The sequence below is a fragment of the Strix aluco genome, chromosome 29, assembly GCF_031877795.1.
Source record: "Strix aluco isolate bStrAlu1 chromosome 29, bStrAlu1.hap1, whole genome shotgun sequence".
Lineage (NCBI taxonomy): Eukaryota > Metazoa > Chordata > Aves > Strigiformes > Strigidae > Strix > Strix aluco.
The window spans coordinates 1,994,733-2,016,491 of record NC_133959.1 but is presented as its reverse complement, the minus strand read 5'-3'; the positions used below and the strand labels follow the sequence as shown (position 1 = coordinate 2,016,491).

General features: G+C 68.8%; 2 protein-coding genes across 5 annotated transcripts; both read right to left on the bottom strand.

Moving 5' to 3' along the window:
* Positions 1-1,655: 1,655 nt before the first annotated feature.
* On the bottom strand, positions 1,656-12,041 carry PDE4C (phosphodiesterase 4C). 4 transcript variants are annotated; one of them, XM_074808698.1, is made up of 16 exons: positions 11,850-12,041; positions 11,018-11,232; positions 6,568-6,756; positions 6,447-6,483; positions 6,269-6,333; positions 6,089-6,138; positions 5,386-5,531; positions 5,175-5,268; positions 4,500-4,678; positions 4,317-4,415; positions 4,081-4,245; positions 3,890-3,989; positions 3,662-3,816; positions 3,435-3,557; positions 3,048-3,230; positions 1,656-2,969 (listed from the first exon to the last, which is right to left on the bottom strand). In XM_074808698.1, exons 1-16 carry the CDS (start codon positions 11,889-11,891, stop codon positions 2,451-2,453), a joined length of 2,361 nt encoding a protein of 786 aa, XP_074664799.1. In that variant the 5' UTR covers positions 11,892-12,041; the 3' UTR covers positions 1,656-2,450. The 4 variants fall into 4 exon arrangements, with proteins under 4 accessions (XP_074664799.1, XP_074664798.1, XP_074664800.1 ...); XM_074808697.1 differs by lacking the exons at positions 11,018-11,232; positions 11,850-12,041 and adding an exon at positions 8,613-8,954; XM_074808699.1 differs by lacking the exons at positions 11,018-11,232; positions 11,850-12,041 and adding an exon at positions 7,635-8,498.
* A 5,883-nt stretch (positions 12,042-17,924) lies between these two features.
* On the bottom strand, positions 17,925-19,371 carry JUND (JunD proto-oncogene, AP-1 transcription factor subunit). Its single transcript, XM_074808792.1, has one exon. The coding sequence runs from the start codon at positions 19,159-19,161 to the stop codon at positions 18,196-18,198; it is 966 nt and encodes a 321-aa protein (XP_074664893.1). The 5' UTR covers positions 19,162-19,371; the 3' UTR covers positions 17,925-18,195.
* Between the last annotated feature and the right edge of the window lie 2,388 nt (positions 19,372-21,759).

The following is a 21,759-nucleotide window of genomic DNA, read 5'->3' as shown; positions in this document are numbered from 1 at the left end:
TTCCAACCAAGAGAATCATTCTGGGACTCTGTGACCAGCACAGCCCCCCTCAGGCCTGCAGCCTGACCCCATCCCCTGACCGGGGCAGCTGGCTCTGAGGTGAGGCCCAGTGCTCCCAGTGCTCCCAGTCCTGGCCCAGCTGGGGCAGGAGGGTGCTGGTGGGTGGCCATGTCCTCCCCGGGCCCCTGCGTCCTCCCTCACCCTGAGGCAATCAGTGGGGATTAGGGGGTGGCAGCATATGGCGGCCCTGCAGGAGGGTGGCAGAGGCCCCGCCAGGGGCTCCGCAGGCCCCGGGGCACCGACGCTCCCCTCCCCGCTGGCCTTGCCCTTGCCTGGGCCTGCCAAAGCCCTGCCCAAAGCCCAGCAGGTCCTGGGAGCCTCCTAGGCCGGCCCTGCCCTGCCCTGCCCTGCCTGTGGCAACATGTCGGACGCTGGGGACTCGAGGGCCTTTGCCCCGGTGCGGCTCCTCCTCACCGCAGGGACTCACTGGGGGTGCCATGGCCCAGGGGACGACGGATCCGGACACCGCTGGCTGTCTGGGGCTCTGCCTGGAGCCCACCAGCCACAGGTGGCCACCATCTGGGTGGGCCCTGGAGCCACCCAGCGGCAGGAGCATCCAGAGCAGGGACACAGCCCGGGGCCCCCGGAGGCAGCAGGACTGCACAGACGGTCGGGTCACCGCACGCCAGGGAGGCAGGGATGGATCCAGCAGGGATGGATCCAGCAGGGATGGATCTGAGGCAGGGATGGATCCAGCAGGGATGGATCCATGGCAGGGATGGATCCAAGGCAGGGATGGATCCATCAGGGATGGATCCAAGGCAGGGACGGATCCAGCAAGGATGGATCCAGAAGGGATGGATCCATGGCAGGGATTGATCCAGCAGGGATGGATCCGAGGCAGGGATGGATCCGAGTCAGGGATGGATCCAAGGCAGGGATGGATCCAGCAGGGATGGCAGGCATGGAGGCACCCCTCCATGGTGCATGGCTGCTGCAGCCCCTCAGCCAAGCAAAGGGTGAAAAAGGCTTTTTCAAGCAGCTCCCAGCCCTGCGGAGAGCATGGAGCCGTTCAGAGAGCACCGGGAGCGCGGAGCCTTATCGGGCCCCTACCAACCTGCCGGCGCACGGCCCTGCTCCAGCAGGAGAGACGGGGGGATGCCAGCACCCACCCGCAAGGCAGGGGTGGCACAGAGCCACCCGCCAGCCCACGGCAACTCCCAGCCAAGCCCTGGAAACGAGCTGGGCTGGGAAAGGAGCATCTGGCCCCCGTGGCCCCAGTACCGATGGGGGAGCACGAGCCGGGCAGTGGGTGAGAGCCGGCGGGGCCCCGCGTGCCAGGGCAGTGCCAGGGGTGGGGACGTGTTTGCAGATATAAATCACCGTTGGGAGCAATGCGGAAGAGCCGGGGAACGGGCTCTGCGCAGCGCCAAGCCGGCGATTAAATATTTACCTTAGCCAGTTGTGTTTGCCAGTGATGGATCGACATTTCCAGGGAGGAGCTCGCTTTTGTTCAAACACGAGCAGGGCCCTCCCCGGTGCCCGGCGGGAGACGGGGCCACCAACCACGCCAGTCCCTGGGGACATTGACCTGATGGGCACAACCACGGCTCCCGTGGCAGCAACACGGTAAAGAGGCGCTTACAAGGCTCATATTTTGGGTGGGGGGGAACAAACCAGGTTTAATTTCTGGAAGGTGAAGGAAGAAACTGAAAAAGGACCCTGGGGGCTGCCCCGAGGGTTGCAGCGCCCGTCAGGGCCTGAAGTGCAAAGTACAAACGCAGCATTTCAAGTGTTGTCACAGAGCAGAAACGTGTCTTTCTGCCCCAGGAACGCGTGTGAGTGCGCCGAGGTGAGGCTTGTATTAAAAAGTGAGCTACAAAAGGCTTTAAAAAGTGAACCTGTCCCCAAATAAATAAACCACTGACTCGTGCCTGTGCCGTGCCCCGGTGCCTGGCCGTGCCGAGGTCCCTCGTGGTGGGGGCTGTCACCAGCACCCTTCGCCCACCGCGCCGTCCCACCGTGGGGCTGCTGTTCTGTGCGGGGACACCTGGAGAGACGCCAAAATGCTTTTGGCTGTGCCTGGCCCCATGGGGAACCTCTTCCCGGAGGCCTCTGGGGCATGGTGTCCCCAGGACTGGGATGGGGCAGGAGCACAGTGTCCCCAAGCCCTGTCCGAAGGGGACAGGGATATTTCCCAGCAGCTCTACACGGGGCCGCAGGGTGGGAGCAGGGGACAGTCGCTGGGAGAGGGAAAGCAGCGTCCTCGTGCCCATCAGGACCTGCCCAGCTCCAGCATGGGGACACGCTTTTGGGTCCCTCCGCGTCCCAGCGGTGCTGGTGGTCTCCACTGCCAGCCCCCTGCCAGCTCTCCGCTGCCCCCAGCACTTGCCAGGCAGCACCCAGCCCCCTGTCCCCACGGCAGCGAGGGGACCCACCAGCCGGTGCCACTACGTGCCATGGGGCAGGAATGTGACGTTGCCCTCCGTGTCCAGGCACAGCCCCTGGCTGTCCTCGGGCCCCGGCACCGAGCAACCGCCACCACCCCTGTCCTTTGGCAGTGTCCCCTCCAGCACCCGTTGGTTGTCCATGTCCCTGGGGTGGGTGACAGGCGAGTCCCGGTCCCCAGGGTCAGGTGACAGGTGCTCAGTGTCGGCCAACTCCGAGTCGTCTGTGGCTGGTGTCTTGGAGCCGCTGTTGTCCTCATCCAAGGGGCTCTCAGCTCCCTCCGGCTCCGTGTCCAACTCAGCCTCCTCCTCCTCCTCCAGCGTCAGCTCAAACTGGAACTTGTCAGTGGTGCCAGGGGACACTGCGGGTCCCTCGGGCGGTGGGGACGGGCTGCGCGGGATCATGCTCTGGTACCATTCCCGGTTGTCCTCCAGCGTGTCCAGGATCTCCTGGGCATCGGGGTGCACCAGGTCGGCCCACGTCTCCCACAGCGGGTGGGCGATGAAGTCGATGAAGCCCACCTGGGGAAAGGCAGAGCTGAGCCCCCCGCCTGGCCCTGTGGCCCCCCTTCCCTCCCTGGCCCCACGCCGCTGCCCCACCTGCGACTTCTCCACGGAGGCAGTGTGCTTGTCGCACATGGGGCTGATCTCCATCCCCTTCTCCCGCTCCCGGTCACCTTGGCGGAAGAACTCCACCATGATGCGGTCGGTCCATTGCCGGTAGAGCTCCAGCGGCTTCGTGGGGTTGCTGAGGTCGGCACAGTGCACCATGTTCTGCAGAACCTGCGGACACAGTCACAGCGTCGCTTACCCAAGCCCTTTGTCCCCCAGGGCCACCACCCCTGTGCCAGGAACCCCCTTGGCCGTGGCCAACTGGGGTTGGGAGGGGTGGTGGCACCAAACAGGACATCCCAGCAGCCCTGGCCGGAGCCAGGACCAACGCCGGCCGTGCCAGGAAGGTTTCCCCACCCGTGTCCCCGTGCCCACCTGGATCCGATCAGAGTAGTTGTCCAGCAGCAGCACCCCCAGGCTGGTCACCTTCTTGGTCTCCACCATAGTTTTCAAATCCGCCAGCAGATTCATGTGCTTGGACATGTCCGTGGCCAGCACCTGGGCAGGGCAAGCCGGGAACAGGGCTCAGCCTGACCCCACCACAAAGCCCCCCAGCCCAGACCCCCCACCCTGGGGTGGTCCAGGCCCCCCCCTCCCCGTACCATGTCAATGGCCATTTTACGGAGTGACTGCCTCTGCTTCTTGCTCAGGTTTTGGAAGATGTCGCAGTTCTCCTCCTGGAGAAGCTTGAAGCCCACGGCCAGGTGGTGGTTCTCCAGCACCGAGGCGTCATTGTACATCAACGCCAGCTCCGAGTCTGCGAGACAGTACCGGTCACCCCAGGGCCCCCCACGCACCCCCCCCAACTCCATCCCCGCACCCCAGCTCACTGGTGTTGATGAGGAACTGGTTGGAGACACCGGGGTGGTCAACATCATGGATGGCGCTGGCGAAGATGGCAGCCATGATCTCCAGATCTGTGAAGACAGCCTAGAAATGGTGGAAAAAGGTATTGCAGATGTGTTATGGCCCCACCAGACACACTTGGTGGCCTCGGTGGCCTTGGGCAACCAGGGCTCACCTCCAGCGCGGGCGTGGAGAGGAGGACGTGGGTGGACTGAGCCACGTCGGCGGCGTGGATGTTGTTGTGGTAGGCCACGTCGGCGTGGTAGTGGTCCTCCAGCGTCAGCATGTAGGTGATGAAGGTGTTGACAGGGATGCGGAAGGTCTTCATCAGGTCACGCTCCTGTGGGGAGGCGGGAGGTGGCTTGTCCCCATCCAGGCATGGGAACGGGGACATCCCCTCAGGATGCTCACCTGGAAGATGCTGTACATGATGACTGTCAGCGGGCGGTTGCCCGAGTACTCGGCGACTTTAAACACGTTGAGTCCCCACTTGTTTGTGTCCTCCAGCTCCTGGGGACCAGAGGGACAGAGGTCCGTGCTGGGGGTCAGCACTGGGGACCCCACAGCTGGCCGGGTCACCCGCACAGGGCCCACCTTGGCCAGCAGCTCCTCCTGGTCCGTCCGCACCCCGAAGCGGGGGATGCCGGCGGCGGCGAGGCTGGAGCCATGCGTGAGCTTCCTGACGCCGCTGATCTGGGACATGGGGCGCTTCCTCCGCTCCTTCTCCTTGTCCTTGGCCAGTGCCGAGGGGATCTCCACCTCATGCTGCTTGTCTGGGCCAGCACGGGGAGGGGGGGGGGACGTGAGCAGGGTGGGAGCCCAATCCACCCCCCCAGCATCCCCCCGGCCACCCCGATGCACGGATAACACTGTGACGCCATGGCAACGGTGGGGGCCGCATAGGGGGGACGCCCAGCGTTTTCCCTCACCCCCCCTGTACAGGGCCACCCTGGGCACCCTCCCAACAGCCCCAGTATGCACCAGTATGCACCAGTATACACCAGCGCTCCCAACCAGGACAAAGGCTGTGACACCCCCAAGGCAGCAAATCCCAGGGAGACACCTGAGAAATCTCCCCCCCACTCCTTGCTCCCCCCACTTAATTTATTTGCAAGAAGCCAGTGGGACCCACCGCTGGCACTGTCCCCGTGGGCACCCAATGGCAGGATTCGTGCCCAGGTCCCTGCGGGAACAAAGCCCACCCTGCTGCCGGCAGAGAGGTGACACCAGGCAGTGTCCCCGGGAAAGGAGGGGGGGGTTTGTCCTCACCCAGGAAGGTTCTGGAGATGTACTCGGAGACCTGGTTCCCCGAGCGGCTGGTCTCCGAGAGGTGCGTCAGCTCCCGGTTCAGCATCCTTCTGAACTGCAGGCAGAGCTCAGCAGGGCGGGGGGCAGGCAGGACCCCCGGCTGCCCGTCCTAGGTGCAGGGGTCTCCATGCCCCACAGAAAAATGAGGGGGGTCCGTGCTGGGGACCCTTACCTTGTTGGAGGCCATCTCGCTGACCGAGTGCCTGGTCTGCAGCGTCTCCAACTGGTCCAGGCACCAGTCCAGCTCCTCCAGGGTCTCCCGCGAGAGCTTCTGGTGGGCATCTTCTGCCAGGGGCACCCGTTGGCTTGACAAGGGACCTGCCGACGGCACGGGGGCACGCGCAGGGTCCCGGCCGCGGCGCCCCAAGTTCCAGCAAGTGGCTGTGCCTCACCGAGCCTGGGGTCTCACCAGCTTGGCTGCTCACATCACCCCCTGAGCGGGGCGGCGGGGGGCACAGGGGGATGCGGGGGACCGGCCAAGGCCGGGGACCGGGGTCGAGCATCCCCAGGCAGAGGGGCTCAGCCCCGTCACACCATCCCCGTCGCACGGCAGCCCCGGCACACGGCGTGCCATGTCGTCCCCGTGGGGTGACGGCCAGCCCCGGGGCAGCCGGGCTCCCGCGGGGCCCCGCTTACTGCCGGGGTTTTATTAATGGAAGGTTTGACGTCAACGGGAGCCTTTCCACCGCCGCCGCGGCGCGAAGGGCAGCCAGGCGGGAGGAGCTGCCGAAAACCAGACATGGATCCCAAAGGGCAAAGCCACAGCTCTGCCCTGGCTTGGGGGGGCCTTGCTGCACCCCCCAGGGCCCAGTGGAACCCGTCCCTGGGGACAGAGGGACAGCCAGCACCCCCCCATCTTCGCCCCCAGCACTTACCGGTGAGACTGGCCTTGCTCCCAGAGGGCAGGCTGCTGCTCGACGCTCGCCTGTGAAATGTGGGGGGGGGGCTGAGCGGCTGGGACCCCCAGGGTGCTGTGTGTGTGTGTGTCCCTGCTTGCCATGGATCACAGCCCCCCCACCCAGGTGAGCCCCTCGCTTGTCCCACGACCGACTCACTTGATGCCAGCACGGTCCTGGAGGTGGGTCAGGTTGCTCCGGACGGTGCGGAGGCTGGCCAGGACCTGGGGGGGGGTGAGAGGGGGCTGGGGCCGGGCAGACCCCCCCGGGACACCCACCCTGGCACTGGGTGCAGGCCTGTGTCCCCTCCTCGCCGGGGCACAGGGCTGGCACCTACCTGGGCGAACGGCGTGACGATCATGTCTTCTCCATGTCTGCAGGAGCAAACGGACCGTGAACCTCAGGGAGGGGACCAGGGGTCCCAGGGGACTCGGGGCAGAGTGTGGGGGGACACTCACAGGTCGCTGGCGATGGAGGAGTTGCGGGACATGGCTTTTGGGGACAGGTCATAGTCGCTGTCGGAGCGGTAGAGGAAGGACTCGCGGCGCTGGCCATGGGTGAAGGTGCCTTGAAGGACCAACCCCGCGCCCGGGCTGGCCTGGGGGTCCAGCGCGCCCCGGCCCGCGGGGCCATTCTCCAGGTCAAAGCTGCGAGGGGAGAGGGGACAAGGGTGGCGCGGGGTGGGTGGCCTGGGGACATCAGCCCACGGGTGCAGGGGCACGGCCTGGGGGATGCTGCCAGGTTTGTGGGGTTCTCCGTGCCACCGTCCTGCTCAGCCCAGCGCACCCCAGCTCGGTGGCCTCTGTGGTGACACCGGCCACCGCCCAGCCTGGCCCCACCGGCTCCTTCACCCCAGTGCTGAGAACAGGCACAACTCGGTGCACGTGGACCCCGTCAGCACCCTGCCAGCACAGCGGGCTGCGGACACTGGCTAGTGAAGGCACCTTGTCCCATGTCACCCAGGTGGGACAGGACCCCCTACCCTGAAGTCCCCAGAGACCCCAGGAAGAGCCAGGTCCTGCCCGTCCCGTCCCCTCCCTGTCCCCAGCACCGTGGTCCCCGATTGCCCCAAGTCCTCGAAAGCCCCAAAGCCTCCATCAACCCTGGCTTGGGGTGCCATGTCCCCTGGGGGGGGACAGCATCCCGGCCACAGCACAGAGCCAGGACAGAAACTGCCGGGGAAGCCCAGCCCTGGCCCTTGGGGACACACTGGTGGCAGCCTGGGGACACCCCAACCAGAGTCACCGTGTGGGTCCATGGGGGGACAGGGGACGTGGGGACAGGGATGGTGACCCCACGGTGTCCCCGTGGTGGCTGCAGCTGCCTCACCCCCCTCCTGCTCTGCTGACCCTGGGGTCATGGGAAAGGCTGCGAGCGGGGACGCGGCAAGGGCCACCCAGTGCCTGTCCCTTCCCGCAGCCACTGACGGGGACGAGCCACCCCAGAGCACTGGGTGAACTGGGAAAGTGTGGGTGCCACTGGGGCCACCCTGTCCCCATCGTGCTACCAGGAGCGCAGCACCTACCCGATGCAGGAGTGCCTCCGGGACGGGCACCGGCTGCCCGGCAGCATCTCCCGGCTCCGGCAGTGCCACCGGCAGCCCCGGTCCCTCCGGCGTGGCCGTCCCCGGTGGCGGCAGCGCTGGCCAGGCACCGCGTCACGCCGTCCCCCAGCCCCTTGTTTTCCTGCCTCTGCTTCGTGTCCCCGATGGTACCGGGGACACAAAGCCGCATTGTGGCTCCGACAGCCCCACGGGTGATGCCCGTGTCTGTTCCCGGCCCTGTGCCACCACCTCTGACCCTGCTGCCACCCCAGGGGACAGCCCCGAGTCCCCAGGGTGGGCTGGGGGGGGGGACGACAACACACGAGCTCCTGCCAAGGGGCTGGTGCCGAATTAACCCCCCTCGTTTCAGCGAAGGGCTGTCGGCATTAATAACCGCCAAGCGGTGCCGGATGGCGGGGGGGGGCCGGGGGGCCGCTATAAATAGATGCTGTTGCTGGTGAGGAGGGATCTGCTGATCCCCACGGCGCCCACACAGGTGGGGCTGGCACCCACTGCCACAGCGGGGTGCGGGCAGGGGGGGCACCCCAAAACAAACCCTATATAGCTTCGATGAGGGTCTGGGGGGGGCAGCGAGGTGCCCGGCTGTGCTGCGGAGGGTGGTTTGGTGTCTTGTTGTGCCAGGAAAAGCCCCTCGCCCTCCCCATCACAGCCCCCCCCCCGCGCCCCTGCCGTGGGGCACCTGCCTGGCCATCACTGCAACGAGCGCGCCCGTGCTCAGCCACGCTCAGCCGGCAGCTCCCCCCTGCCCGGCTCAGCCCTCAGCTGCGTGGTGACCCCCGCTGTCCCCTGCTTGTCCCCACGGCCCTGGGGACATGCCACAACATCACGGGGGGGGTCCACACTGACCCCATCGCGGCAGCGCAGCCCGGTGCCTCCTCCCGCCCATCCCGGGGCCGAGCTCGGCCCTGGGACGGGGACCCGCCAGCGTCCCCCCCTTACCAGAGGGGATGCGCCACGGTGAAGCGCCGCTGCAGGCGGATGCTCTGGTTCATCAGGAGCTTCCTGAAGAGGACGGGGGAATTGCGGGGGGAACTGCGGGGGGACGCCGCCGGCGAAGCCCCCGGTGAGTGGTGCGGGGTGGGCAGCATGGCGTGGCTCAGGGACCCCCGGCGCGGGCGGCGAGGCCACGCTGCCCGCCGGTGCGGAGCAGGAAGCGCGCGGCCGTCCCAGCCCCGGCCCCGGGAAACTTTCCATCCCCCTCCCGCCCGCGCCTGGGAAATTAAACAACTGTCTGGCTCCAGCAGCCGGCACATGGAGCGGGTCACCCCCCCCACCCCCCCGCCACCCCAAGGCTGTGCTGGCCCGGTGTGCGCTCGGCTGCCCGGACACATGGCCCCTCGCTGGCCCTGTGCCACCGGCCACCCTGCTGTCCCCGAGGCGGCAGCTGCTCCCGAAAGGGCAGGGGTGCTCTGCCCGGACACACAGCAAAATGCCACGCTGAGCCCCGAGACACCCGGACACACGGTGTGGCCGTGCCACAGTGCCATGGGGGGGACGTGGCTGAGCCTGGAACATCCCAGACACATGGTGGGGACACGTCAAGGTGCCACAGAGGGACATGGCTGAGTCTGGAGCATCCCTGACACACGGTGTGGCCATGCCACGGTGCCACGGAGGGACACGGCTGAGCCTAGAACATCCCAGACACATGGTGGGGACACGCCACAGTGCCACAGAGGGACGTGACTGAGCCTGGAACATCCCAGATACACAGTGTGGACACACCACGGTGCCACGGAGGGACGTGGCTGAGCCTGGAGCATCCCTGACACACAGTGGGGACACGCCACGGTGCCACAGGGGTACACGGCTGAGTCAGGAGCATCCCAGATACACGGTGTGGCCGTGCCATGGTGCCACAGAGGGACACGGCTGAGCCTAGAACATCCCAGACACATGGTGGGGACACGCCACGGTGCCACGGAGAGACATGTCTGAGCCTGGAGCATCCTGGACACACCACAGTGACCACGCCACGGTGCCACGGAGGGACCCGTCAGAGCCAAACTGGCCCCAGGACTCCTCACATGGTGCCCCCGGCCCCTCCTTGCTGCGGTGCTGAGCCCCTCCTGGGGCCGTGCCCGACAGGGCTGGGGAGCAGCAGGATGAGGCCCGGCCGGTGGCAGTGGCACCGGCGGGCCCGGCCGTGGGAGCTGGCGCCCGCCCAGCCTGGGTGGGTACCTGCTGTTCCCGACGGCCACAAAAATATCCAGCAGCTGGCGGGGACCCAGGAGGGACAGCAACGGGGCCCCCCTGCCATGGCAGCACCTGCAGGGACCCCAAAGCCCTCCGGATAGGGGTCCTGGGAGGGGGGGGGCCCTTCACTTCCAAGGGGCTGCAAGCACGGTCATGTTTGGGACATCAGGGCAGAGGGACGCCGGGACAGAGGGACATCAGGGGACAGTGGGGCGGGAGCAGAGCCCCCCCCCTGGGCCGCAGGACAGCCAGTCCCCGTCCCCAGAACAGCCGGTCCCTGTCCCCGCTGGACACGTGTCTGTACAAGGGGTGGACAGCGAGTGACACCGGAGCCAGGTCCCTCGGCCGTGCCAGCCCTGTGCTGTCCCCACAAGCCGGGCTGGGACAAGCACGGGGGTGCGGGGGGGGGGGGGGGGAATGGCCCAAAAATAACCCTGCAGCAGCGCAGCTGGGGCCGAGCCACAGCGGGAGGGACTGAGGTCACCTCTGGGCAGGGCCAGGCCAGCCCTGCGGTGGCACCCGGCTGGGACAGGGGATGGGGACAAGGAGGGGGAGGACGGGGATGAGGGCAGGGTGATGGGGACAAGGAGGGGGTGAGGAGGGTGAGGACAGGGGATGGGGACAGGGATGGGGTGAGGGGGATGGGGGGACAGGGATGGGGGTGAGGGGGATGGGGAGGGTGGGGACAGGAATAGGGATGACAGAGATGGGGTGACAGCGATGGGGATGGGGTGATGGGGACTGGGGGACAGGGACAAAGGGGACAGGGGGACAGGGATGGTGTGATGGGGATGGGGGTGATGGGGATTGGGGGGACACGGATGGGGGGGACAGGGACAGGGTGACAGCAATGAGGACAGGGGGACAGGCGTGATGAGGATGGGGGTGACGGGGACAACCAGTGAGTGGGAGGGACATCCCGGGGTCGGTGACAGAGGGGTTTGTCCCAAGCCCGGCGGTGCCGCTGGCACCGGGTGCTCTACCGGTGCCGGTGCCGGTGCCCCGGGGCCGCTCCCCGGGGCCGCTGTCCGCCCGCCGGTGCTGAAACCGGGAGCGGCACCGACGGCAGCACCTTGTCCGGTAACGCCATCCCGGTGCGACCAGGGCGAGCAAACACCTCCGCCCCCCGCTTCCCGTTCCGCTCTTACCGGGGGGGCTCGGACTCGTCGCCGCTGCTGGGGCCGCTCTCCTCGATGGTGAAGACCACCCGGGCGGCCTCGGGCTCGGGGCCCCGGGCCGCCTCCGCCAACCGGCAGCCCAGCGGCGGCAGCAACGGGCTCCCGGAGAAACGTCGGCGGACGGCGCCCAGCGCCGCTCCCGGTCCCGGTCCCGACGGGGCGGCTTCAACGGCGTCGCGGCAGCGCTGAGGGAAAACGGGGAGGCGGTGAGGGACGCCGGTACCGGTACCGGGGAGCTCTGCAGGGTGCTGCTCCCGGGGCGCTGCCCGGTGTCCCTGTGTGTGTTCCCACAGCACCGGGGGGGCGCGGTGGGGGGGATGTCTCCCCCCTCCCCATCACCGGGCGCCGGTAGCGCGCGGGCGCCCCCTGCCGGGCACGGTGCCGCTCTGCACCCCGGGGGTACCGGGGCGGGGGGGGGGAGCACCGGGGAAAGGGGGGGGGAGGGGGGGGCATGGGGTCAAGGGCACAGCCGGTGCACCGGGAGCGGCTCGGTCCGCGGCGCACAGAGCCCCCGGAACGCCCCCCTCCCGCCGCCACCGGAGGGGACGCCCCCGCCCCCTCCGTCTCCCCCCGGGACCCCCCCGGAAAATCTCCCGGAGCCGGCGTGCAATTACGCAGAGGTGAATAATAATTAACCGCCCATTAAGAGGATAATTAACTCCCGCTGAGCGTCGCCATCTCGGTTATTGCTGCCTGGGGGCCCCGCGCTGGGACGCCCGTACCGGGGACACCCCCACCCCGGGGACACCCTCACCCCGGGGACCCCCCCGAGCCCCCCCCCCGGTGCCGGTGCCGGTCTCACCTCCGCGCCGAGGAAGGGCAGCGCCGTCCGGCTCCGTCTCATCGCCGTCCCTGCCGGGGGGAGCTCCGGGAGCCGCAGCCGGTGGGGGCTCAGCGGCGGGACCCCCCCCCCTCTCCGGGCCGGGACACGCGCGTTCCTCCCACCCGTGATTTACGGGTGCCGGGTCTCGGCCGTGGCGGCTGCCCGGGCTCAGCCCTCCCTTCCAGTTTCAGGGTCACACACCGCCCCCCCCCCCCCATCCCCTTCCCGGTACCCCCGAGGACTGGACAAGGACGGGCCACCCAGGGGACACAGGCCCGAGGCCACGGGGATGGCCCCTGTCCCGCAGCACCCACCGCCAGGCCGTGAACCCACCGGTGCCACGTTAATAATCAACCACGGGCACCCCGTTACCCACCGTCCCCGGGGAACCGGGGCGCACCGGGGGGTGGCTCAGCCGGTTGCACCCACAGAGCCCCCGTATCCCCCAGGGCTGAGCTCCCCCAACACACACACCCCCCCCAACCGGTACCGGGAGCAGCCTCAGCCCCATCCCGGGGGATACTGAGCCCCGGCATGGGGGTCCCCGGTGCCGCCAGCCCCCCGCCCTCGCCCGCAGCCCCTTACCGGCGCCCGGTCCTCGCCGCGTGCCGCGGCCCCGGCCGAGTGCAACGGAGCAGAAGGAAGGCGACGTGCGTGCCTGGCTGCGCGCTCCCTCCCATCCCACCCCGCAGCGGGGGCTGCGTGGCCCCCACCACCCTACACACCCCCCGCACCGCACCCCGCACCCACCCTGGGCACCCCAGGGCCTCCAGGCCGCTATGGGGGACCCCAAAAGCGGTCGGGGCCTCCCCCGGGAGCGGGGGTTTTCCCCGGGCAGGGTGCAGAGCGCACGGCAGACGGGAAACCAGCGCCCAGGCAGCAGCTTCTTTATTCAGCAGCGTGGGGAGCCCGGGAGGGGGGGAGCCGCGGCGGGGGGGGGTCACCTGGGTGCATGGTGGGTGACGGGGGACCCCTCCATCACCTTGCTCTGGGGAAGAAAGAGAGAAAGCGAGGTGAGCGTCCACAGCCCGGCCCTGCAGCCCCCCTCCCTGCCGACCCCCCGGCCCCCCGCACGCACCATGGGCACCTCGTCCAGGTGGCAGAAGCGGGGGGTCCTGCGCCGGCACAGACACACCAGCAGCACCGCTGCGCCCCCCACCAGCACGCAGACGCAGAGGCAGATAACGACAACCACGCCGGGGTCGAGCTTGGTGGGGGGCTGAGCTGCGGGGGGGAAAAGGGCACCCTGTTACCCTCCCTGGCACCGCCGAGCCTCCTCCCGGCCTCCGAGCACCGCAGCAGCTCTTGGGGTGAGAGGGGGCTCAAGAGTGGCTTCAGCTCCCCCCCCATCACCATCCCACCCCCCACAGACCCAGCACCCCATTCCCATGTCGCCTCCACCTGCGGGGACCAGCCTCGGGCCCTCCCACCCTCCCCGGCTGGGGTCCCCTGACACAGAGGCTAGGGGAGAAAGGGGGAGCTCTCAAATCCCCCCCCTCAAGGTGGATGAGGGGCTCAGGGAACACCCAGGGACCCACACCCCAGAACCCCCTTCCCCATCCTGTAAGCACAGCCCCTGAGTTGGGGGTCTGGAGGGGGACCCAGGGCTGCAGCCGTGCCTGTGGCCACAGGCAGGTCTGGGGGCTCCCTGCCTGCGCGGTGCCCCCCCAGTCTGGCTCTCACCTGAGCTGCCAGCTGCGGGGCTGGTGCCGATGGCCAGTGTCGTCCTGGAGTTGGTGGCCAAGGTGCTGTTGAGAGAGGGGGTCACTGTGGGTGCTGGCAAGGTGGGAGAAGGAGGGGACCCGGGGAGCCCGGGTGAGGATGGGGCAGGTGCTGCTGTCGAGCTGGATGGGTGCTCTGTGGCCGGGGAGCTGGGCACAGCTGGGTGAGATGAGGACAGTGCTGTGGTCGTGTTGGATGCAGATGTTGGAGGTTCCACTGAGGCGGGTGTCCTGGATGGAGATGGCACCGTGGTCACGTTGGCTGGAGATGTTGGAGGTGCCACTGGGGCCGGTGTCCTGGACGGAGACAGCGCCGTGGTCACGTTGGATGGAGATGTTGGAGGTGCCACTGGGGCCGGTGTCCTGGATGGAGATGGCGCCGTGGTCACGTTGGATGGAGATGTTGGAGGTGCCACTGGGGCCGGTGTCCTGGATAAAGATGGCGCCGTGGTCACGTTGGATGGAGATGTTGGAGGTGCCACTGGGGCCAGTGTCCTGGACAGAGACGGCGCCGTGGTCACGTTGGATGGAGATGTTGGAGGTGCCACTGGGGCCGGTGTCCTGGATGGAGACAGCGCCGTGGTCACGTTGGATGGAGATGTTGGAGGTGCCACTGGGGCCGGTGTCCTGGATGGAGATGGTGTCATGGTCACGTTGGATGCAGATGTTGGAGGTGCCACTGGGGCCGGTGTCCTGGATGGAGATGGTGTCATGGTCACGTTGGATGGAGATGTTGGAGGTGCCACTGGGGCCGGTGTCCTGGATGGAGATGGTGTCGTGGTCACGTTGGATGGAGATGCTGGTGGTGCCGCTGCGCTCACTTTGCTAGATGGAGACGGTGCCATGGCCGGGCTGGGCAGAGTTTTGGCCATTCCTGAGTCAGAGCCTGATGGAGACACATTGCGTGTCCCCGAGCTGGCGGCTGCGGCCGAGCTGGATGGAGACGGTGCCACGGCTGTCCCTGAGCTGCTTAGAGACACTGCGCTGCTGCCATCAACACCCGGCCCTGTCCCTAAGGCGTGGGGGAGAGACCTGGTCAGCAAGGACACGGCAGGGCCCTGGCAGGGGCAGGCAGGGCCCGGGGAAGGGCAGCGGCGCGGGCCCCGGCTCCCAGCCTGGCGGGGTTCATTTTCCAGGTGGTGTCACCAAACACAGAGAACCAGAAAAACAGGATTTAGCCAAAATCGGATCCCAGAAGTCCAGGGTCAGGAAGAGGCTCCCAAGCTGTCGTGGCACGGGGACAAGCAGAGCAGCGCGGTCACGGGGACATGTGCCAGCCCGGCCCTCGCGGCACCCACCGGACACCCTCGGGGCTGGCCCGTGAGGGGGGCTCTGCCGTGGCCACGCGGGACGTGGCAGTGTTTGCCGGGCAGCGCTGGCCCTTACCTGCCAAAGTCCTGTTTGCACAAGAGGAGGAGCAGGTCCAGCCTGGCACCACGGGGGACATGGGGGTGAAATGCCCCATGGCAGAGCTGGCACCCAGCGCCCCTGGGGACTGCTGTGGCTGGGTGCTGGGGGACGGGGCCACTGAAATGGGCCGTTCGCGATGGTGGTGAACCCAGGGCCGAGCACCCAGCGTTGGGTGCCAGCTTCTGTGCCGAGACAGGCGAGCTGAGGCACCTCGGGGTGCAGGGGGGGGGCTGCTGGGGGCCCGGGCTGGAAATAGGGGGGACCACGGCACAGCACAGCCCACAGCAACCCAGGTATGGGGGGCCCTGTGCCCCCAGGGTGCCAAGGCAGTGCCGGAGCACCCATGCCAGCGCAGAGCACCCACACCACCACGAGCACCAGCCGGCCCAGCCAGTTTGGCAGCACCGGGGCTGCGTCCTGTCCCCCGGTGCTGGCCTCCAGCCTGGTGAACCCCCGGGGGGGACAGTCCCCAACCCCTGGGACCCCCAGGGAGGGGGTGCAGCCCACCCCTGTGCCACAAGTCCCCGGCTGCCCCAGGCAGGGCTGGATCCAGCCCCGCTGCAACCCCCAGGGTCGGGCTGAGCGGGGCAGAGCCCCCCCCGGTCCCCCCCCACTCAGTGCCCGGTGGCCCCGGAGCCCGTCAGAGCGTGGGGGAGCACACGGACACCCCCCACCCCGCCCCGTACCTCCCCGGTGCCCCGTGCTGCAGGGCTGGGCGAGGCCACAGACCCAGCCCGGTGCCCCCCATCCCCCGGTGTGTCGTGTGTGTCGTGTCCCCCCCTCCCCGGTGCCCCGGTACCTGCAGCGAGCAGGGCAGAGGCGCAGCAGAGCAGCAGGCGCAGCGCGCCCCGGGCCATGCCGCCGCCCCGGGCCCGGCCCCGGCTCCGCCGCCGCCTTTATCCGCCCCGGGGGAGGCGGGGGCGACCCCGCCCGCGGCGCTCCCTGACGGCCCCGGGCCCCGCCGCAGCCCCGGGACCCCGCAGACACCGGGGGGATCATCCTCCCCCGCCCCGTGCCTCAGTGTCCCCCGGATTGTGAGAGCACCCCGGGCACCGGCAGCCCCCACCCCTGCCTGCACCAGGAGGACAAGGGGCCGGGTGGGGACACGTGGGGACATGGGAGGTGGGGGGACAAAAGGGACTGGGGACACAGAGGTGGGGGCACTTGGGGACACAGGGATCTGGGGACATGGAGACACGGGGGTGTGGGGACTTGGGGACAAAAGCATCTGGGAACATGGAGGCATGGGGATGTGGGGACATGGAGATGTGGGGACTTGGGGATGTTGGGACACAGGGACTTGGGGACAATAGGATCTGGGAACATGGAGACATCAGGATGTGGGGATTTGGGGACAAAGGGATCTGGGGACATGGAGACATGGGGAAACAGGACACAGATGTGTGGACTTGGGGACAAAAGGATCTGGGGACACGGAGACATCAGGATGTGAGGATTTGGGGATGCTGGGACACAGGGACTTTGGGACATGGGGGACAAAGGGACTGAGGACACGGACTTGGGGACAAAGGGATCTGGGGACATGGAGGTGCGGGGACTTTGGGATGTTGGGACACAGGGACTTGGGGTCAAAAGGTTCTGGAGACATGGAGACATCAGGATGTGAGGATTTGGGGATGTTGGGACATGGGGACTTCGGGACATGAGGACAAAGGGATCTGAGGACACGGGCATTTGGGGACTTGGGGACAAAAGGATTTGGGAACATGGAGACATCAGGATGTGTGGACACAGAGACCTGAGGACAACAGGATCTGCTGCTGGAGGCAGCCGTGGGGAGCAGGGGACGCCCCGTCTGTCCCCGTGGCAGAGCAGCACATCCGGGGCGCAGCACGGCCGCGCTGGGACGGGGCCGCTTCCGCACGGCAGAGAAGGGCGCTTCCTCCCGACAAACCGCAGCCGGCCCGGCACCGTGCCGGGTCCCCGGGGTGGCCATGCTCCCCCCGCCACCACCCACGGCAGGGCCCCAGTGTGCTGGGCTCCCCACTAGCGAGGCGATCCTCGGTGTTGGCACGGTATGGCACGGCTTGGCTGGAACAGGCCAGGGCTACCCAGTGGCAACCAGGCCAACCCCCCTGTCACCGGTGCCACCGTCCCCAAACGCTCCAGGGAGAAAGGGTCCGTCCCTCGGGTGCTGCTCCGGGGGATGGAGCAGGGACCAGGCCTTGCAGGTGGGGGACACGGAGGAGGAGCGATGGTGGTGCCGGGAAGCGAAGGCCGGTTGCTGAAGTCCGGGGAGGAGCCACCACGGAGGCCCAGCCTCACCGGGGCCCAATGGGGTGACCCCGGGGTGCCAGGGCAGTGGGGTGGGTGTTGGTGAACCCCCCCAACCATGGAGGGACCAGCTGCCCCAGGGGTCTGGCAGAACAGCAGCCCCACAGGCAGCCGGGTTCCCTCCCCACCTGTGGGGACACCCCACGCCCCCCCCCACCCCAGCCCCAGGGGAGCCCCAGTAACCCCAGACACCCCCCACACAAAAGAGCCCCAGTAACCCCAAACACACCCCCAAGGGAGCCCCAATAACCCCAGAACACCCCCCCCAGCCCAAAGGAACCCCCCAACATCCAAACCCTCCACTTATCACCCGACAAAATCCACCCCCCCCAACCCCCCAAGGACCCCCCTCGCCCTCCCCCCAGGGACTCCCAGAGCCCCTCTCCCCTCCCTCACCAGCCGCGGGGGTAACCCCCCTTTCCCACCAGCACCCCACATCCCTCCCTTCGCACCCCAGACCCCCCCAGCCGCCCTCCCCGTCCCGTCCCCCCCCCGCCATCCCAAGATGGCAGCCGGCCGCGCCGCTTCCTGCCCGCGCCGCCGCGCCAGGCCCCGCCGGGCCCATCCACCCCCCCCCCGCCGCCATCCCCGTCCCCTCCCCGGCGCAGCAGACAGCGAGAGGCGGGTCTCGGTGTGGCGGGGTTTTACTGGGGCCTGACTGGAATGTCTGGGGCGCGGGGGCCCGCGAGTCCCGGCGGGGGGCGGCCCGGGCTCCCCCTCAGTCCTTTTGCGGGGCGGATGGCCCCTCGCCCCCCCCCTCCCTCCCTTCCCTCCCCCCCTTCCCCTTTTCACCGTCCTCCCCCTCCCCTCACCCCCGCGGGGCCCCTCAAGTCCGTGCGCCCGGGGCGGGAAGCGGGGGGGTGGGGTGTGGGGGGGAGCCCCCCGCGGTCCCCCGGGGGTCAGTACGCCGGCACCTGGTGCTGGTGCTGCGGCAGGAGCTGGCAGCCGCTGTTGACGTGGCTGAGGACCTTCTGCTTGAGCTGGGCGACCTGCTCGCGGAGCAAACTGGCCGTGGAGGCCAACTCCGTGTTCTGGCTCTTGAGGCTCTTCACCTTCTCCTCCAGGCGGGAGATCCGCTCCAGCTTCCTCTTGCGGCACTTGGAGGCGGCGATGCGGTTCCTCAGCCGCTTTCGTTCCGCCTTGATACGCTCCTGCGTGTCCATGTCGATGGGGGAGAGCGGGGGGCTCTCCCCGAAACTCGGCACCTCCGGGACGATCTGCGGTTCGTCCTTTAACGGGGGAGGCGGAGGCGGCGGGGGGAGCCGCGGCGGCGGCGCCGCGAAGGGACCGGGGTCGGCGGCGTAGCTCACCGCCGGGTAGCTGCTGAGGTTGGCGTAGACCGGCGGCTCCGGGGCCAGGCCGGCGGCGGGCAGCTCGCCCGCTGCGCTGCCTCCTCCTCCACCTCCTCCTCCTCCTCCTCCAGCACCGCCGCCGCCGCCTCCTCCTCCGCCGCCGCTCCCCGCCGCGCCGCCGCCCAGCTGGTTTTGCTTGTGCAAGTCCTCCAGGGCTTTCACGAACCCCTCGGCGAACTCCTGCTCCTCGGAGGCGGCCGCTTTGGGGTAGAGGAACTGCCCGCTGGTGGGGGTGGTGGTCACCAGCCCGTTGGACTGGATGATGAGCCGCTCCAGCTCGGGGGACGCCAGCTTCAGCAGCCCCAGCTCGGCCGAGCCCAGCAGCCCCGCCGCTTCGCCGCTCGGGGCTTTCAAAGCCGCCGCCACCTGTTCCGGTAACGCCATCCCGAGCGCGTCTTTCTTCATCATGCTGCCGCCGGGGAAGGGCAGGAGGAGCCCGTTGCTACCGGAGGACGGGGCGAAGCCGCTGCCGAGGCCGCTCAACACATCATCATGGTAGAAGGGTGTTTCCATCCTCCTCCCCCGCCCGGCTGCGGGGGAACGGGGCCGGGGCGGGGGGGAGAGAAAGGAAAAAAAAAAAAATTTAAAAAATTACAAAACAAAAAAGACGGGAACGGGGCGAGCGCTGCGCCCCGGGGTGGGGAGGGGGGGGGAAGGGGAGGGCGGGGGAAGGCGCCGGTAGCACCGGCCGCGGCCCGGCTCCTGCGCGCGCGCACACACGCGTCTGCCGCCGCCGCGGCCCCCGCGCCGCTTTAAATAGGCGGCGCCGCCGCGGTGACGTCACCGCGCCGCGCTCCCATTGGCTGCAGATGACGTCCTCGCCCGCCTTCTTTTGCATAAAGGGGCGTGGCCTCGGCTCGGCGGGGAGGGGGCGGCGCCACGCCCACTCGTGGCCCCGCGCTGTCGCCGGGGCAACCGGCGGGTAAACGGGACAAACAGCGCGAGGGCCCCTGGGCTGACGTCAGGGCCGGGGGGGGGGGGGGGGGCGGTCACGTGGCCCCGCGCCGCGCGCGCGCGCCCCGCCGGGGCTGATGGGGTACAAAAGGGAGGGGCGGGGCGGGGACCGGGCCCGGGCACCGGGGGCTCGTCTGGGGAAGGGACGAACAAATGCATGATTAATTAATTAATTAATTAATAATTAAACACAACCGGGCGGGGCCTCGGGACCCTCCGGCCAGGCCGTGGGGCTGAACCGGCGCTTTACACCGGCAGCGGGGCCGGACGGTGCCCCGGTCACACCGGGACCTGCCCGCTCGCTCTCCGCCCCCCCCCCCCGTGGGACGGGGCCGCCCCGGCGCGCGTGGCCCCGGCACCTCCCAAGTCACCGCCTGTCCCCGTGTCGTGTGTCCCCAACCCCCCCTTCCCCCCCCCCCGGGCACCACAGCCCCGGTGTGTCCCGGTGGGTCAACCGGGTCTGGCCCCCCCTTCCCCGGACCGGCAGCGGGGAAGGAGTTAAGCGGCAGCGGTGGCGACAGACGTCACGGCCGGCCAAGCCCGCGGGCGGCTGAGGGGGTGGATCGGCGTCAGCAGCTGACGTCACCGACGATAACACCCCCCCACCCCCCGGCAGGATGCGGCCCCCGCCGTGCAGACCGAGGGGTCCCGGTACCGCTCACCGGGGACACCGGGGTGACGCTGAGCCGCCCCTAATTGCGGCCAGATGGGTCCGCGCTAATGAGATAAATGAGCGGTGTCAGCCCTGGGGGGACCCGGGGGGACCCGGTGCCGGTGGTGCTGCGCTGGCCCCGTGCCCTCCCGGGCAGCGAGGAGGCCTGGCCCGGTCCTGCCCGCCCGACCGCGGCCAACCGGCCCGGGGTGACATGGGACGTGGGGCACAGCACGACACCGGGTGTGGGGACACGGCCCAGCTCAGCCCATGCCACAGGGGACACGGGTGACAACCGGGACAGGGCTGGGGCGGCACTGGGGGAAACCGAGGCACGAGGAGGGGGCTGGGAGCAACAGCGGCCTACCCTCCCCCTACAGCTGTAGTTAATTAAATCCCCAATAAACCCAGTTGATTAAACGTCACGTAAACCAGAGCGTGGCCGAGCCCCGTGCCTGCGGCCCCCACTGTCCCGAGCCGGGGAGGGTGGCGGTGCCGGTGTCCCCCGGGGGGTCTCAGGGCTCCCAGGTGAAGCCGCCGGCCGTGTTTCTGCCGCCAACCCGTCATTAGGGGCGTGGCGGTGGCGGCCGGACCGGCAGGTTCAGACTTTCCGTCCTGATGAAACCCGGCTGGTGAGGGACAGGGATGGGGACAGGGACCCGGGGAGGAGCAGGGAGGGGGGAGGCAGCTCCCCCCAGCCCCGGCCCCGTGACCCCCTGGCTTGGGACGCACCCCTGGACGTGGCTGCCTGCGCCCCTGCGTGTGTCCCCCCCTCGCCGCCGTCGCAATCCGGGCTGCGGCGGGACGAAATGAGAACCAGCTTTGGCTGTAGGTGCTTTAATCAGTTGCAGGGAGGAACAAACCGGCCCCGGGGCCTCCCTGGAAGAGCGGCTGGCCGGCGGCCAGGGATGCGAGCCGCGAGCCACGCTCCGGCCGGGCCCAGCCGCCGGCCGGCACCCACCAGCAAAACCCTGTCACCCATTGTCCCTCCCCGAGGGTCGCAGCACCCCACAGCTCATCCTGCTGTGTCCCCCCCCCCCAACCCACCGTGTGCTCCCACCACTGGTGCTCATCCCACGTGTCCCTCGTCCCCACACCGGAGACACCGCAGGTTGTCTCGCCGGTGGCAGCCCGATGCCCGCGGCGAGCCGGCAGCTTCATTTTCTTAATGAACATTTAATGAGGGTCATGATTCAGCTGCCCCTTCCGCCTCTCAAGGAGGGCAGGCCCGTGGGGAACGCGAGCGGGGCGGTCCCCGTCGCTGGTGGCAGTGCCACCGTCACCTCGGCTGGGGGACGAAGCTGCTATTCCCGGAGGCGTCGGAGCCCGGCTCGGCCCCGCGAGCACCCACTGAGTCACGCTGCGCTTTGCCACCTGCCAGCCAGGCTATATTTACCCCAGAGCTGGCAACGAGGATTTCAGTTGAACCCACGTCGCTGCCGGACCTTGGCGAGGCACGACGAGCCTCGAGCGGGGCCACCTTCACCAGAGCATCCTCACTGCTC